Source organism: Enhydra lutris, unplaced genomic scaffold, assembly GCF_002288905.1.
Source record: "Enhydra lutris kenyoni isolate GAN:26980312 unplaced genomic scaffold, ASM228890v2 scaffoldscaffold6, whole genome shotgun sequence".
NCBI classification, from domain to species: Eukaryota; Metazoa; Chordata; class Mammalia; order Carnivora; family Mustelidae; genus Enhydra; species Enhydra lutris.
The window spans coordinates 22,535,692-22,553,551 of record NW_019154090.1 but is presented as its reverse complement, the minus strand read 5'-3'; the positions used below and the strand labels follow the sequence as shown (position 1 = coordinate 22,553,551).

The 17,860-nt window shown below is 45.9% G+C and overlaps 1 protein-coding gene across 2 annotated transcripts; it reads left to right on the top strand.

Moving 5' to 3' along the window:
* The first annotated feature begins 870 nt into the window (after window positions 1-870).
* On the top strand, window positions 871-17,498 carry LOC111141841 (AAR2 splicing factor homolog). 2 transcript variants are annotated; one of them, XM_022494678.1, is made up of 4 exons: window positions 871-907; window positions 3,641-4,448; window positions 7,718-7,947; window positions 16,176-17,498. In XM_022494678.1, the coding sequence occupies exons 2-4, from the start codon at window positions 3,692-3,694 to the stop codon at window positions 16,341-16,343; spliced, it is 1,155 nt and encodes a 384-aa protein (XP_022350386.1). In that variant the 5' UTR covers window positions 871-907; window positions 3,641-3,691; the 3' UTR covers window positions 16,344-17,498. The 2 variants fall into 2 exon arrangements, with proteins under 2 accessions (XP_022350386.1, XP_022350387.1); XM_022494679.1 differs by lacking the exon at window positions 871-907 and adding an exon at window positions 1,201-1,225.
* The last annotated feature ends 362 nt before the right edge of the window (window positions 17,499-17,860 follow it).

The window sequence follows — 17,860 nt, the reverse complement described above, 5'->3', positions numbered from 1 at the left end:
TCAGGGTCCTTGGATCGAGTCCCGCATCAGGCTCTCTGCTCGGCGGGGAGCCTGCTTCCCTCTCTCTCCGCCTACTTGTGATCTCTCTCTCTGCCTGCCTCTCTGCCTGCTTGTGATCTCTGTCTGTCAAATAAATAAATAAAATCTTTAAAAAAAAATCTCTTAATATATATCTTCTATTGATTCTGCTTCTTTGGTTGAACCCTGACTGATACAACCACCCAGCACAGAGCAAAGCCCTCAAACAGAAATCATTTATTAATACAGTCATTAATTAAATACACACACCCAGCTGAACCCTGGTGTCTGGCTTCGGGCTAGGTTCCTGGGAAACAACAGAGAACCAGACAAGAAATTCCCTCCCTCCAGGCATGTTTGTAGCCTGCACCACCTGAGGACACTGGTGATTATGGCGGGAGGGACCCATGTAGTGGCTATTGCTGCTGGGACGACTTCTCCGCCCTGCGGGCTGGGTTTCTGACAATCTCCTTTAGGACTGAGTGTGGTTGGACAGCGACTGGGTGATAATGGGCCAGTGGTGATACTCAGGTCGTAACTGACTGACAGGGACCATTACTGAGCTTCTGATGTGGCTACTAGAAAGCCATGATCATGAACCCAGCTTCAGCGACCATAACTGATTGTGACCAAAGGACTAGGGCTGGTGGGTGTGTTTCTGGAGCAGGATATACATAGTTTGGTGAAGGTTGTTATCCACGGTTCAGGAGACGTGTAACCCAAAGTAGCAAAAGGCAACATTTAATGGGGCGGAACCTGCAGGCGCGGACCGTTCCTCCCCAGACCAGGAGCTCTGCCGGACCGCTTTCCCCATCGCTCCCGTCCCAAGCCAAACCGTGAGAACTTCCGGTGCTCCGCGGCGCTCGGGAGTGGGGAGAGTCTGAAGCTGGTGAGTGCGGCCTCCTGGTCTGTTTGAACTTTTCTGTTTTTGTTGTCCGTGTGGCCCAGCCACCCTGTTCCTGGTTCGGGATCGCGGAGTGCCCTGAAGTGGGGCGCCTCGGCGGGACGCGCGCGTCCCTCTCTGTGGGCCGGTGCTTGGACCCTGGTGGCTCTGCAGGCCTTTCTCCCTGAGAAACCGTCACCAGAGCCCCAGTCGCCAGTACTTCCTGGGGCACCCGGGGTAACTTAGCTGTTTCCCGAACTTGGGAACTTGGGGGCCGGAGACCCTGGCCGCGCCCGATATGGTTTTGTTCGACTCTAATTTCGGGTAAGGTAATTTGCCCGAACCGACCGTTTGTTTCTCATCTACAACATGGATATCATGTTTTTATTAAATAAATGCCTATCGAGGGGCTGGTTTGTGCTGGAAGAACAAAAAGACTCAAGTCTCACGGAGGTAACAGCCCTCTGCTAAACACAAACGCAGAACTGCAGCCTGATCAATGAAATGGAAAGGTGCAGGGTGCCGGGGAGTGTCTCACGGGATACCTGACCTAACCCCGGGTCAAGCAAGCTTTAGTGAGGAAGTGAATATTGAGCTGAGATTAAAAAAAAAAAAATGATTTGAGGAAGAGGAGAGGGAAGAGGTTTTTTTTTGTTTTGTTTTGTTTTTTAATCCAAGGAGCCTCCAGCCAGTGTGGCGGGAACAGAGAACTCTGCAGGGTGCATGGTGTGAAACAGACCGAAGGAGTTGGGAGGGGCCAGGCAGCCCAGGCCTTGTAGGTCTTGTAGGTCATGGTAAAAATTCTGGTTTTCCAGGAGCCATAAGAAAAGCCACTCACATGGAATTCAGTGTGAGCTGGTGACATGCTTAGGTTGGGCCTTTGAAAAGTTCACTTTGGCTGTTGGATGGAGAACGGGTAACTTGCAGCAAGGAGGTGATGGCGAGAAGCAGATGGACGGATGTGACTTTGTGCATTCCAGGGCATAGTCTCTGTGCCAGGCTGTGTGCCAGCTGCTGAAGATACAGTGAAGAGAATTACCGCTGGTGTAATTAGAGTAAAGGAATGTCATTGTCAAGGAGGAAGGAGCGCAAGTACCACAAGGGAGAATGGCTAATTGGTGAACAATTATTCTAAATGTAGTAGCTCCTCATTTAGCAAGTACTTATTAAGTACCTTCTGAATTCAGGGTTGGGAATAAGATGATGATGATGCAAATTATTTAGAGCAGCGGCTTTCAAGCTTTTTTGACTGTGACCTACAATAACAAATACATTTTACCTCATGATCAAGAATCCATACAGACACATAAAACTTCAGAAGACAGTTATTATCTTTATTACTCATGAGGCACTCTTTTTCTTTTTTTAAATTTTGTGGTTTCCATTTAAAAAAAGTTTAATGCTGGTTGAGACTCTCTAAATTGATTTCTTAACCCATTAATGAGTTTTGACTTGCAGTTTGAAAAAAAAAATGCCCATTTAGAGTAAGAGTCACTTACCTTGGTTTGGGGTTAAGATGATAAAACATTGCCTCTACCATTTTTGGAACCAGGTTGGCCTTCCTTTTCTCCCTGCTTTAGTTTGTTCTGTTTGCTTAACATAGAAAAGAGTAAGAAGAATTAAACAGGCAACTGGTTCTTCTGTTTGTGAAATTTGGGGGTCTTGTTTGTGCATCTGGCTGGGTTGGAAGTCCCTAGAGGCAGTAGTGACTGTCCTACCCTGTGGATGTTTCATAGATCATTGTTCCAGGCAAAGATCTGGCCCAGTGCGGGTGCTCAGTGATTATTTGTTAAATTGAATAGGTAAGCGTCTTGGGACTAGAAGGTTAGATAATTGTTTTTATTAAATTAGCTCATGTTGGAACCATTCCTATAAATACCACCCAGGCAGTGTCTGCCTGCCTACAGGTTGTGTCAGTATGTCCCCATGGATAGTTCAGAGGTGGGTAAAATAAGTGTTCTTGCTCTTTCTCGTCTATATACTGATCCTAGGCCAGCCGTCCCACCTGAATCTATTCTGGGCAAGGTGGCCAGAGTTGCCACTGACTGTGGGCCCTTTGGGAAGTTGCTTCACTCCCTGGACTTTAGGGGTTTTTTATGCATAGAAGATGAAGAGGAGGTTTGTGGTTGAAAAGCTTTCCACTTCCAAACATTTTGTGAATGAACACCCACTTCAGATGCAGAGCACCCACTTTCCACCTTCTGTCCATGTCTGGGCCTTCCTTAAGGCTTATGGGAAACTGGGTATATGCTGGATTTAATCATCCTTCTTAGCTCCTTGGGACTCTTCAGTGATAGGGTTTAGGCAGAGTTACAGTGTGAGGCAGTTTAGGCACAGTCGTAGTTTCTAATAGACCACCCACGCTTTCCCCACCTTCATCTTGTTGTGGGAGAGAGATCCTGAGAGCGGATCTTGAGTGGGCAGTGAGAAGAACACTGGCCTGGAGGACAGGGTACCCAGGTTCTAATTTGTGTGACCTTGTATGACCTGGAGCATGTCGTTTATCCTCAATGTCTTTCCAGCTATGCGGTGAGTGTTCTTTCTCAATAAACCAAAACACAAAATCCTCTTCACCCTGAGTCCTCTTTTCCTCTTCAGTAAAATTGATGCAGGGTTGTGGTGAGGATTGAGGGAGATAATTATGTCAGGGGTCTGATTCAATCTGGCACATGCAGAATCCTCAGCAAATGAAGCATCTTTCCTCAAGTTCCAGTTAATTCTGATTTCTTTCTTTTTCAGTTGTTTGGAAGACAAGAGAGGTTCTCTTTTTGGTCACTTAGCACTGGTGCCATGGCTGCCATGCAAATGGATCCTGAGCTTGCCAAGCGCCTGTTCTTTGAAGGGGCCACTGTGGTCATCTTGAATATGCCCAAGGGGACAGAGTTTGGCATTGACTACAACTCCTGGGAGGTGGGGCCCAAGTTCCGGGGCGTGAAGATGATCCCACCAGGCATCCACTTCCTCCACTATAGCTCTGTGGATAAGGCCAATCCCAGGGAGGTGGGGCCTCGTATGGGCTTCTTCCTGAGCCTGCAGCAGCGGGGGCTGATGGTCCTGCGCTGGAATGCGATCCGAGAAGAGGTAGACCTCTCTCCAGCCCCAGAGGCTGAGGTGGAGGCCATGAGGGCCAACCTCCAGGAGCTGGACCAATTCCTAGGCCCTTACCCATACGGCACACTCAAGAAGTGGATCTCACTCACCAACTTTATCAGCGAGGCCACAATGGAAAAGCTGCAGCCCGAGAGCCGGCAGATCTGTGCTTTCTCAGAGGTGCTTCCTGTGCTGTCCATGAAGCACACCAAGGACCGCGTGGAACAGAATCTACCTCGCTGTGGCACTGAGTGCAAAAGCTACCAGGAGGGCCTGGCCCGGCTGCCAGAGATGAAGCCCAGAGCTGGGACAGAGATCCGCTTCTCAGAGTTGCCCACACAGATGTTCCCAGCAGGTGCGACGCCAGCAGAGATAACCAGGCACAGCATGGACCTGAGCTATGCCCTGGAGACGGTACTCAGCAAGCAGTTCCCCGGAAGCCCTCAGGATGTGCTTGGTAAGGAGGAACAGGATTCTTTGGGAGTGGGCCAGGAGATGGGTGTATAGTAGTGGGTACATCTCCGGTTATCTAGTCCAGCGGCTCCTAAACTTGGCAAGGAAGCAGTCTTGCCCAGTCCCCCTGGGACTAGGTTAAGAGAGCTGGAGTGGGGCCCCAGCACTATCTGTCTGTCTATATAATAAACAAACACTGTAGGTGAACCTGATGCAGCCAGTTCTGTGTTTGGGAACCACTTATGTGGCCCAGCCCCTCATTTTACAGATTGAGGTTCACAGAGGGAAAGGATTTGGCCAACTATGTGGTCAAAGTGAGACCAGAGTCCAGGGCTCCTGGTTCCCCGTCTCCCATCTGCCTCCTCAGTTTGCTCCTGATTCTCTCAGTGTTGGTCTTTCCACTGGCTTAGACCAGGATCGTGATTTTTTAAAAATTATTTTTGTTTTTATTGTTATTTTTCTCCCTTTATTGCAAAAGTACTGTATGGTCATCATAGAAGCAAAAGAAAAATGCATTCCCAACTCCCACCTAGAAATAACCAAATTTTGTACCCTTGGGTATATTTCCTTTTCGTCTGTTCCATGTGTGTGTATCCCTGTGCAGCATTTCATTGCAGTCTCTTCTCTGTGTATTTCTGTGTATTTCCCTTTAGTCTCTTTTTTCCCTCAATTATATGTGTTTGTGTGTATAAATGATTTTTTTATAATTTTTTTTAAGATTTTATTTATTTACTTGAGAGAGAGAGTGAGAGAGAACATGGGAAGAGAGAGGGTGAGAAGGAGAAGCAGACTACCCACTGAGCAGGGAGCCCGATGCGGGACTCAATCCTGTAACTCCAGGATCATGACCTGAGCCAAAGGCAGTCGCTTAAACAACTGAGCCACCCAGGTGCCCCTATAAATGATTTTTTACAAAAACAAGATTGCAGTATACTATTTTGTAATCTGCTTTAACATAAACACGTTTCTTTGTTGCTGAAACAGCCCCTTCTCAATAGTGGCTACTTATGTGCCATAGTTAATGAACCAGCCCTCTGTTGGTGGGCCTTTAAGTTGTCCCTATTTTCCCTATCTAATGAACATCCTTGTGTGTACTTATACATACATTTAGGGTTGAAATTGTTGGATCAGAGCCTGTGTGTTGCGAACTGGGGTGAGGCTGTTGCCCATCATCTCTGAAATGGCGATTTGGCAAAGGCCTCTTCCTACCGGATGGTTGGAGAATGATATCGTTTCAATTTATATTTCTTTGATTCTAGTGACAGCAGACATTCGTCACATCTTTAACAACTATTTATATTTTTTCTCTTACAAATTGTCCAGGTATTTGCATATTTTTCTGTTGGAAGATCAGTGAGAAATTTGAATATAGGGCCCTTTATATCATTGCCTCTGATAAAAGGGCACATTTTAATGGGTGCATCTTAATGCATTACACAGTATTATCATTTAATAAGTAACACTTAGGAAATTCTGGCTTAAAAATGAACGAAAATCCTGTTTTCTACCTCTTAAACATTTTAGTTCTTCAAAGTAGTCTTGTGAAAGGTCTGTTGCAGGGATAACTTTGTATCTTCCTGACAGCTCTTTGAAATTACTTCTGATCTCCTAACTTAATTTCAGACTGGGCCAGAAATGCATGAATTTAAGTAAATGCCCTAATTTCAGAGAATAAGCTCCTATTTTCACAAACTAACCAGATAAAGCCAACTGTAGAAGCAAATCATTAACCTCTATCATAGAAAGAAAATTTGACAATATCTTTTTTTTTTAAGAGTTTATTTATGTATTTGACAGAGATCACAAGTAGGCAGAGAGGCAGGCAGCGGGGGAGGTGGGGAGCCGGCTCCCTGCTAAGCAGAGAGCCTGATGTGGGGCTTGATCCCAGGACCCTGAGATCATGACCTGAGCCGAAGGCAGAGGCTTAATCCACTAAGCTACCCAGGCGCCCCAAATTTGACAATATTTTGAAAATGTCAGTCAAACATCCAATATATCTGGACCAGGCGGCTAGACAAACTTAGTTCCACAAGCCTAGGAATAGAGAACTAGTTTTTCATGTCTCTAGAGGTGACAGAGATCAAACAACCTGCATTTAAAGAGGTACGTGGTGTTGAGTGCATCTGTTCTTTTCATGGCCCATGTGTAAGTGTGACACCACAGAGCCCCTCATTAAATTTGAAGCCAGAGAGGATGTCTCTAATCAACAGCAGTGTATCTTGGCAACCAGAGACCCAGTTGCTTGCCCAAGGACAGTGGCTTCTGGATCGTGGGGTCTCTGTTTCAGACAGGCATCTTGTGGAAACGTGGGAATAATAATTAATATTTCCTGAGCGATCCTTTGTGCCAGGTATTATTTTAAGTGCTTTATATGAACTATATTGATTTATTTAATCTTCCCCACAGCCCTCAAATAAGGAAATTGAGGTATAAACAGATTGAGTAACTTGCCCAAGGTCACACATCTCTGAAGGGTGGGGTCCAGATTTGAACTTAGGTAGTTTGGTTCATGCTGTTAGCCACCAAGCTGTTCATAGAGATTAAATCACAGAGCCCTGTGGTTAAACAAATGCAAGTGATCTGGGCTTGAGGGCTAAGCCTCTAAGAAGTACTCACAAATTTTTCTCTTCTGGGAAGCTCTGGAACTGTTCTCACCCAGTAGAAATTCTGTTTTATCTTCCATTGTTCCCATTGCCAAGCATTCGATGTGTGACCTTGGGTAAGTCCCTTGACTTTATCTGTAAAATGAGACAGGTATCACCAACCTGAACACCTTGTGGAATTGGACTGGGGATTACATGGTGTAGTGCAGCATTTCCCTGGCCCTGGAGCAGACTGTCTGCATCAGAATCACCCAGGAAGCTTTTCAGAGCTACAAACACTGAGGCTCTGTCCATCTGTCCTCAGCCAGGATCTCTGTGGGGGAGGCTTGTGCAGCTTTATCTTCAGCAAGCTCTCCTAATACCGATGGGCAGTCCGGTTTGGGATCTGCCTGGTATAATAGCCATGGACACGTTTTGTAAACTTTCAAAGTGCCAGGCAAGTACTGGTAGATCTCTTCTCTCTTACAGTCTGATTCTATAAAACCATGGTTTGGTTTCTCGTGGCTTGAATTTAGAGCAGTTCAGCAAACTTGAACTGAGCGTGTGCTCAGTGCAAACTGCTCCCCCTGCCCGCCCTTGCAGGAGAGCTGTGCAGGAGGCCACCACTGCTGGGGTCAGTAGATCGGGTACTCCACTCTCTCAGGATCATTCTCCTCTCTGTGCCTCCCAGGTGAACTCCAGTTTGCCTTTGTATGCTTCCTCCTGGGGAATGTGTATGAGGCATTTGAGCACTGGAAGCGGCTCCTGAATCTCCTGTGTCGCTCCGAAGAAGCCATGGTGAGGCACCACACCCTCTACATCAACCTCATCTCCATCCTCTACCACCAGCTCGGCGAGATCCCGGCCGACTTCTTTGTGGACATCGTCTCCCAGAACAACTTCCTCACCAGCACCTTACAGGTGAGACATCTTCTGGCTGACACCCATGTGGGTCAGAACTAAGGTGAGAAAGTGTGAAAGCCCCTTTGGGAGGGTTACTTTTTTGTTGCTGTTTCCTGGCTCTGTCTTCTACTCAGTTGTAAGTTCCGTGATGCCAGAGACCCTCTCTCTGTACCACCGTCTCCCTGCCTTGCTCTGAGAATGCCACGCAGTGGGGTACTTGGCATTCGACTAACCTCTACCTCTGTGAGTTACTCAGCTCAAAACACTTTTTCTTTCTCCCTGTAGCCGTAAGTTGGTATAACCCAGTAGGACAGAGTTTTGAAGCTTGTTATTTCCAGGGAAACATCTGCAGCTCCTTAGATCTCATTTAAGCATTAAAGTAACTTTGATTTCCTGTTCAAATAAAACGTGCCAGTTTCTGCAGAGATTCTCTGACAGAAAAAGTGAAATTTGCTTTTAACTTGGCAGTTAAATTTTCATTATGAGTGGTAATTAGGGAAGACGCTTCAAACAACTTACAATCTTCATCCTGTGCTATTTCCTCCCTTTGCAAATAGATTAGCATCCTTTAAGTTCTTGGGACAGCCTCTGTCACTCACATTTTGTAACTTTCTCAAGTGTGGAAGAGGCAGAAGCTGCAAACTATCAGTTTCCATACGTTCTGTTCTGTGAGCTGCTTTTTTCTCCCCGTGTGTGAGACCACTATGAGGCCCAGTCCTAAGAAGCTGGCTGTTCCTTAACCTATCACTCCCACCCAGGGTGAGGGAAGGAACAGACATTCCGGAAATTCCTATTGGGTAGCAGGCATCATGTTTATCATGCTACTTGGGTTCCCTTATTTAATCTCTCTAGAGCCCTTCAAGGCAGGGAGGATTATTTCCTATTTAGAGAGGAGAACATTGAGACTCGGAAAGGTTAAGTCATTTATGTAAGGTTACACAGCTGGTAAGTGGCAGAGTCAGGATTTGAACCCAGGCCTGAGTCTTGTGATTATGCTCCTACGTACTGAATATAATATATTCCCCCAGTAAGGATTCTTGATTGGCATCAGTGGGGACACCATCAGGGGCTTATATCTCAGAGGTATAGAACAGTTTTCTACAAACAACATGCTGTTGGAAGAATCCCTGTAAGCAGGCAGCTGACTTAAAACCCTGTCACTTGGGGGCCTTATGCAGACCATGGGGAAAGTTGGTCAAGCTGATGGCTTGAGCCTGGTGTGTTCCACTTAAAAAGAATTATACAACTGCTCTTTTACTGGTTCTTGACATAACAGAGAAATTAAGTCCCTTTACCTTTGCTGTGAAGGGGAAATACCACCGTCCTCCCCCAGCAAGTTCCTGGGTTACATGAGCTGGTAACTGATGAGGGGTGAGAGGGGGCATCAGCTTGCTGACTTGCCTCCGGCAAGGACTCATGGGAATGACATGCTGCTCTTGTGATGTGCGTTAATGCTGTCACACAAAACATAGGAGGGCCACACTGTGTCATTGGCTGTTGTGACCATTGTCAGCAGAGCTGACCAACAGCTGAGCTCTGATAGCTGACACTTTGTTGCCAGCAATGATATATGAAGCAGTGAGGGCCCAACTGGATTGCTAGATGCCCAGGTTGGGTGTACAGAGCTGATGGTTGGAAGAATTCTGTCTGGACTTTTCACCAAGAAAATTTGATGTCATCATTTGGAAAAATCCAGGACATGTTCCTTAAAAAAAATAATATCAACACATATTTTTGAGCATTCTATCTTTATATACAGCATTTTCCAGGAAGTGTTGAGGGGTCCGTATATTAAGGTTCCTGCCTTCAAAAGAGATTTTTTCATTGATTTAGCAGGTATTTGCTAAGCATCTGCTATATTCAAGGCCCTGTTGCAGGACTGGAAATAGAGCTGTGAGCAAGACAGAGTCCCTGACTTGCAGCTTATATTTTGGTAGGAAAGTAAACAAATGAATTTACCAAGTCACTTCAGACAGCAGGGCTGTGCAGGGCTCATTTGCACCAGCCCAAGACCACTACCTGAGCCAAAACCAAGAGTCAGATGCTTAACTGACTGGGCCAACCAGGCAACCCCACCCCTTTTTTTATCCTGGTAAAAAACACATGAGATCTAACTTCTTAACACATTTTTAAATGTAGAGTACAGTATTGGTAACTATAAGCACAGCAGATCTAGAACTTTTTCATTTGGCACAACCGAAAACTTTATGTCTGTTTCATGCCTTCTTAACTGAACATGATTTTCACTCTGCCTGGTGTGAACTTGTTCATCCTACAAGATGCCCTCAAGGCATCCCTCTCTCTGAAGCCATTCCCAATCCCTCTCCTTTCCATATCATTAGCCTACTTTGGACTTGTCACTATTATATTACACAGACTGTGCCTGCTGAAATGTGTACATTGCCTGCCTGACTTCCCCACTAAGCCATGAACTTTTGCCCAAAGCCTGGTTTGTTATTCATATGGTGATTTTCAACACCTGGTCGAGGCCTAGCACTTCTCTCACTTTGTGTTATCAGGTGTTTTTAGATGGCTGGAGTACATCATTCCCGTGGCAACGCAAATAGATACCCCTGATAATGACAGGTGTAAACAATGCAGTCTGATCAAGGAAAGGAATTGCTTAATTCAGACGAGGGTTGCAACTTGAGGAGGAGAAGAGGGGATCAGGAGTGACTGTGAAGGGAGACGTTTAACTATGTGCTGGAAGGATGACAGATTTCAACAGGCACAGTGTAGAAAAGGATTTTTTTTTTTTAATGGAGAGTTAATGTTGGTACCATCCTGGCAGTGAGAATCCAGACCCCCACACAGAGGCAGTCACTCAGGGTGTGTGTGAGTGAATGAATCAGCCCATAAAAGCCTTCTTCAGCCAGCCTCCTGCTCTGCCCCCAGGTAGTCAAGTAAGTGGAACTGGCTTTCTTACTTAGGAGCTTAAATGGCTACTACCCATGGAGAGGGACTGGTGTTTGTATGTGTAAGCACTAAAAGCTGTCACGTTAGCTGGTATAAAATTAGCCACGTAATGGCCTCTGCCATTAGAGGCCCTTTTGAATAGATGTCACTGGTTCTTATAAATCCCATGGATTTAGCTTGAATAAAAATCATTTGTTTTACAAAAATAGATACAGTATTTTCTTTTATTAAAAGCAACTTGAGTCACCATAGTTTGTTTAAAACCAATGAAAGGATAATCTGAATTTAATAGCATGTTGGAAAATGAGTTATGTAGAAAATAAGGATTCTCACTGCTGATTGCGTAGCATTGAGGCATATAGTCAGGTAACCTGTTTTTTAAAATACTTTAAGTCACAATAGGCCATCTGTGCTTTCCAGCTTTATTTCTTGCCAATATTCTAAATCCAGTGTCCATCTCAACTCCTGATGGAAGACACTTACTCTAACAGTGATGTCTACCGTGTTTTTACCAGAACTCCTGGCATGATCAATATACCTACCCACTCGCACACCTTCTGCCACCAGCTGTCACTTTTGCACACTTACTGTGTGCATTATCTCATTTAGCCCTCACCACAGTGCTCAGAGCTAAGTATATAATCTCACTTTGCAATGAGGACAGCATCGTAGAGGTCACATGATTTTGCCCAAGATCACCAGAGCTAGTGGATGGCAAGGCTGAGTTTTGATTCTAAAGTCTGTGGAGGGTTCCCATTTATTACTCCCAGAGAAACATCCCAGATTCTTAAACTGACCTCAGAAGACATGATTCCTGTTGCTTTTTACTCCCCTAGAAACCATTGCGAAATGATAGTTTTATTTAACACCACTTTCTTCTTCCGCAAGTGGAAATAGAATGTTCTACCTCTGGCTAGTTTCATTCTAAGTTGAAAAATCATTTGGGAATTGAAAAAATTAGGAAATTTCATCTTTTTTGTCTGTCCAAAAAAAAATAGGATAAGATAGTGACTCAGCTACCTACCTTGATATTTTGAATTTCTCAAGGTGACCTGACTGAACTCAATTTATTTAACTTGGGTTTAAAAGAAGGCTTTCACATTTCTGGCTAAAGTAATTTACAGTTTTAGAATATACAGACTTAATGATAACAATATTAATAGCTTTTTCTGTATTTAAAGAAAAATACCCAAGGGGTGTGCTTTTAGTTTTAGAGAAATGCAGTTGTTTGTGAAATGTCGTTGTCCTCTTTCAAAAGTATTTTTAAAATATCCAGGATTGGTCTTCCGATATTAAGATGATTCATTTCTCAGTGATGTTAAGAAGTGTTTACTTGATTTCACTTTAACAAGTAAAATAATTAGATCATTACCATGTTTTCTGAAGAAGCCATAAAGTTAATCTAAAAACAAGAGAATCAAAGAAAATTATTGCTTGAAAACCAGGTAATGTCTATACATCTCCTTTTCTGAGTTATGGGTTTTTAAAATACCAAGTTTATAAACTATCAGGACAAAAATAGATCACTGGATGCCAGGGGCTTAGGTAAGGGGAGGGTTTGACCAGTAAAGGGCAGCACAAGGGAATTTTTCAGAGTAATGAGACTGTTCAGTATCCTGACTGTGGTGGTATGTGAGCTTCAGACTCATAAAACTGAATACCAAAAGAAAAAAAAATCTGTCTTGATTATATCATACAGTGGTTGCATTTGTGTACACATTCGTCAAAACAAATCAAACACTTAAAAATGGGTGAATCTAGTTGTATGTAAATTAGACCGCAATAAAGTTGCTTTTTAAAAAAAGCCAACCTGGGCTATACCCTGAGTCCTGGAGGCCTGCAGAGAGGACAGTTCCAGAAGCACCTGGTCTCCAAGTCCCCCGCCTTCCCACAGGGCAATGCTGAAAATATGAGGAATGTTTTAAGTCTGTGTCGAGACAAAAAGGTCTGGGTAGGGATGAGGGACTGAGATTTCCCTGCTGGGACTGGATCTCGCTTAACATCTGTCACTTACTCTGCATTTATCACCTTTCTCATCTGTACAGTGGGAATAGTAATTTCCTGTCCTCTTACCTCCCAGGTTTATAGTACCCAGGCTTGTAGTAAAGATTAAATTGATAAGTTCTTTGAAAAGGACAAAGCACTTTTTAAATTAGAAGCCTTATTTTTCAGACAGAAGGTTTCTGTTATACCTGCCTCTGGTTGATTTTACTCCCAGACATTGTTTGAGAGATGGGTGGGAAGGATGAGTGATGAGTCTGAGCCCAGCCTGTTCAGACCTGTCACTGCTGGCCATTGCCAAATGCAGGGCAGTCCCTACATCTCATTCTTATCTGTTTAGTGAGCTTCCTGTGGGCCCTAACTCTATGCCAGGCCCTGGGTGATGTGCTGTGTGGGACATGTTGATAAAAAGGACTCATTCCCTACTCTTAAGGAGCAGATACTGTGAGCACAGTGTGAGAAATGCCATAGGAGGGTTCAGGCCCAGTCTAGGGAAACAGAGGCTGAAGCAGTTCCTTTCGGTTTGGGCTTTTCTAAGAGACCTCTCACAAGGAAGTGGCTTGTGAGCTGGTGGCATTCAGGGGCCACCTCCTCCCCAGGACAAGTCCTTTATTTGGTCCAGCACCATCACATAATCATTGAGCAATTATTTGGTGTCAAGGACTTGTGCAAAAGTGAACCAAGAATGGATTTTCATGGAGTCTGTGGTCTTCTTCATTCTTTTGCTCATTACACACCTCGTGGGTCCTCTGTGTCAGACGCTGTGTCAGGAGTGAGTATGCAGTAGGACCCAGAGTCACTGCTTTGGAGTTGCTCCTTGTCTCTTGGGAGAGCTTGACAGTAAATGGGCCGTTACCTAACTGAGATTGAAGCTGTGTTCCTGGTAACCCTGGACGCTGGAGGAGCATAAAGGAGCACCTGTTCCATCCTTGGTCTGGGAAGACATGCTGAAGGAGGTGATGTCTCTGCTGAACCTGAGTCACTAGTAGAAATTAGTAGGTGAAGAAGATGAAAGCAGAGGCGGAAGGTGTTGTAAGCCCAGGAAAAGGCACGTGTGTAGAGGCACAGAAGAGGCTGCGGAGTGTGTTTGGCAGCTGCTCAACGTGGCCGGAGAGGTGGGGCTGTGTAGAGAGGGGTCCAGTTTACTGTGGGGGGAGGGGAACAGGAAGAGGCTTTTGCAGCTTCAGCCAGCAGGCTCCCCAGGACCTCGGGACAGGCCCAGGGGAATGCAGGGCCTCTGGAACTAACGCTGTTTGAAACAAGGCTTCTCTGCTTCCCATGCGGGGCCCTTCCCCAGAGCTCAGCTGGGCTCTGCAGTCAGCTCTCCAGGGCAAGCTCCATTAGCTGCCTGCAGACAGGCGGCCGGCTTCCCTGCTGCCCTCTCACCGCCACGCTCACACAGCCCCTCTAATTAGTTATTGATCTGCTGTTTTATTGTGGCTTTGCTGCCCGCTTCTGTATTTAGTCGATTCCCAAGTTAAACCAAATTCTGTAACCCCCCCCACTTCTGGTTCTGCACACCCACCGCCCCCAATCACTTCTGTCCCTGCTACCACTCCAACAGAATGACTCCAAACAAAGACCACTGAAATGAGCTTTACTCCTGCTAACAGGCAGTAGAGAAACAGCTGTAGAGTACACCTGTTAACTTTGTCAGGTCAAGGCTCCCCCAGATCCTTCCACGGTGATCTGCAGGCCGGCTACAGTGGGAGACCGATGGGGAACAAAGAGCTTCCCCCACCCTCACGCTCCTGTATCTGGGGTGGTTTGGGGAAAACTGCCCCTTCTTTTCCTGTCAGTTTTCATCCGGTCATTTAACTTCTCTTAGCCTCCATTTCCCTAAAATAGGTATTCTGGGGTGTCTTCCCAGAGCATTGTGAGGATCTCTTGGGATACTCTGAAACGTCTTTGAATTTGAAAACAGCAAAATAGTATGAGGAGTAATGAGTTTGCTGTTATTCTTAGAAGTGATTGGGATCCAGGAAAATCCAGAATGGAGTGTTAGATGCAGAGAAAATTACTGCTCTGCCCCCTGCTCAACGTTTATATCAGATGAAACTGAATTTAAAAGAACGTCAAAACAAGGGATTAATACCCAGAATGTATAAAGAACTGCAGTAACTCAACAACAACAACAGAAACCTGACTAAAAATGGGCAAAGGGCTTAAATAGACATTTCTCCAAAAAAGACATGGAAATGGCCAGTGCATCTACATGAAAAGATGTTCAGCATCACTAATCATAAGGGAAACGCAGATCAAAACCATAGTGCGATACCGCTTCACACCCATCTTACTGAAAAATAACAATAATAAATAACAAAAAACAGAGTTTGCCAGTGATGTGGAGAAATGGAACCCTTGTTCATTGCTGAAGGGTGGCTTCCAGGGGCTGGGGAGAGGGGGAATGGGAAATCAGTGTGGGTAGCTAGTATCAGTTGGGAAAGATAAATTCTGAAGATGGATCATGGTGATGGTTGTGAATGTACTTAATGCTGCTGAATTTTACACTTAAAAATGGTTAAAATGGTAAATGTTAGTGTATTTAATTTTTAAGATGATAATGTAAAAAGATGTAAATGTAAAAATAATAATAATAAATGTAAAAATGGTAATTTTTTATTATGTACATGTTACAACAACTTTTTTTTTTGAGAGAGAGCGAGCATGTGTACAGGTTGGGGGGGGGGGGCTTCCAGAGGGTGAGGGAGAGAGAGAATCCTAAGCAGACTTGCCCAGCATGAAGCCGGATGAGGCTCTGTCTTATGACCCTGAGATCATGACCTGAGCTAAAACCGACAGTTGGATGTTTAACCGACTGAGCCACCCAGGTGCTCCTGTTAGCACAATTTTATAAGAAGAACATCAAAGATAACTTCCAAGGGGGAATAGAAACCTCTGACTGGCAGCCTGTGGCCCATGAAGATTAGAGCAGCAGTTCAGCCTCGTTGGCCTAGAGCCTGGGACTTTATGGGATGCAGGGGCTTATAAACCCTCCAGGCCTTTCTTGGCTCCTGCTGGTATAGTTATTGCCCAGGTGCTCAGGAGAGCTCCCCAGGGGACTGGGCCAGGGTGATGGCCCCACTGGCCTTACTCTTAATGGGGCATTGCTGCCCAAGATAGTGATTTTCCATTCTAGTCCTGCCCCAGCCTCTCAGCTGGGTTTGGACCTTCTTCCTTGGTTTGGGGGGAGCACTGCAGGTGTCCTGGGCCAGTGCCAGCAGCCCCTGATCCACCCGCCCCAGAGGGCTGAACACCACGAGGAAATTTCCACAGCTTTCTCGGCCCTCTCCATGTTCTCAGGGTGACTTATCTTCTGTTCTCTGTAGGTTTTCTTCTCCTCCGCCTGCAGTGTTGCCGTGGATGCCACCCTGAGGCAGAAAGCGGAAAAGTTCCAAGCTCACCTGACCAAGAAGTTTCGGTGGGACTTTGAGGCAGAGCCAGAGGACTGCGCCCCGGTGGTGGTGGAGCTCCCTGAGGGTGTAGAGACGGGCTAACTGGGAATGCTGTCAGCCAGGGGAGGCCTCTTCCCCTACAGCTGTAGTGTTGGCCTCTCCATTCACCCCTTCCTTCTGGGACCTGAGGGGGTAGGGTAGTGGCCCCACCAGATTCTGCAGAGATGGAGCCAGAATTCCCTCTTCCACCAATAAATCAGTTTCTTCGGTGCCCAGGAGGCAGTATGCATCTGAAGCCACCTTCATGGGTTCCCGTCAGCCTGGCCACGAGGCTAACCTGACCAGATTCCAGATGGGCTCTTACAGAAGCTCTCAGGAGAGACCTGCCTCAGCAGCACCCTACTTCCTTCCAAAGGAGAAGAATGTGAGCCAATAGCCTAAGGAGACTGATCGTTTATTCCACAGAATGGTTAGAAAACAAGAAACTCTGGACCACACAGGGTTTGAGCGATCAGTTGGTGATTTAAAAGTTAAACAGGGTGAGAGGGAGATGAGCTAGAATTTCTTGCCTGTCCTTGTTGAATGGGAACGTATCACAGAAGACACGGGCATGGGACCACCAGGAGCTCCAGAGTGGGGAGAGGGGACCCAGAAATCAGTTGGATTGAGTCTGACAAATGGTCAGTTTTTGCTTTCTCCAAGTTTCTTCCTTCTGTCCAGAGGTCCCAGTGGGTAGTTGTCCAAGACTCTTGTGGCTCCTGACCTCAGGGGCTTTGCCGAAGCCACATCCTTCCCATCTGTCCCATTTTGAGGCCTCAGACCCAGAGGTGGGACTTGGCAACCCTTCCATATGGCTCCATTCCTCACCAGAGCCACCATGACTCTTTCTGGTGACCTGGAGATGGAACAACAAAGAGGGAGGTTCTTGCTCTGGAGAGGCTTCTTTTTGTGCCTTTATTCAGGGCTCTGTGGAGGACCTGGCCAACCTAGGTCTTCCCAGTTCTGCTATGGAGCTGTCAGCCACAGGAGTAATGTTGCTTGCATTTCCTCGGAGTCCTGAGGCTGTTCCCGTCACACACAGGTCCTGCCACCCTGACCTCAAACCGCTGTACTCCAACAAGAGTCCCTGCTTTCCCAAGGTGCAGCTCACACCAGGTTTCTGAATGCGAATCCATGCTGGTTAAGACTTTTGGTTTCACTTGTTTCCTTGGAGATGTTTTGCCAAGAGCATAATGTACATTAAAGTCTTTGAGTTGAGACTAAATCCCCTTGTGTGAGTCTCTCTTGCAGTTAATTTGTCCGCTTCTCGGCTGCCAGGCCACTGTCCATAGACACACTTCTCCCTGCTGACTACCAGGAGACCCTTCCTCGACATCTTCAGTCTCTGGAGAGGAGGCAGGCAGCCAGCGTTGCCTGCTATTAACCAGTGGGGCCGCCGAGACAGGCATACCTGAAGGAAGGATTGAGGCCCTGTAGCTTTATAATAACCAGAAATTATTCCCTTCCTCCCGAAGCCCACTCATCACAACTACCTGGGGAGCTTGTTAGAAGTGCACATTCCAAAGGAAGAAATTCCTGGTCCATGCTATAACGTGGATGAACCCCTGAAAACGTCATGC

Excerpts from the sequence above, each read along its gene's own strand:
- LOC111141841 (XM_022494678.1), top strand. The coding sequence starts at position 3,692 with ATGGCTGCCATGCAAATGGATCCTGAGCTTGCCAAGCGCCTGTTCTTT. Across the intron at positions 4,449-7,717 it reads AAGCCCTCAGGATGTGCTTG|GTGAACTCCAGTTTGCCTTT; the intron begins GTAAGGAGGAAC and ends TGTGCCTCCCAG. Across the intron at positions 7,948-16,175 it reads TCCTCACCAGCACCTTACAG|GTTTTCTTCTCCTCCGCCTG; the intron begins GTGAGACATCTT and ends TGTTCTCTGTAG.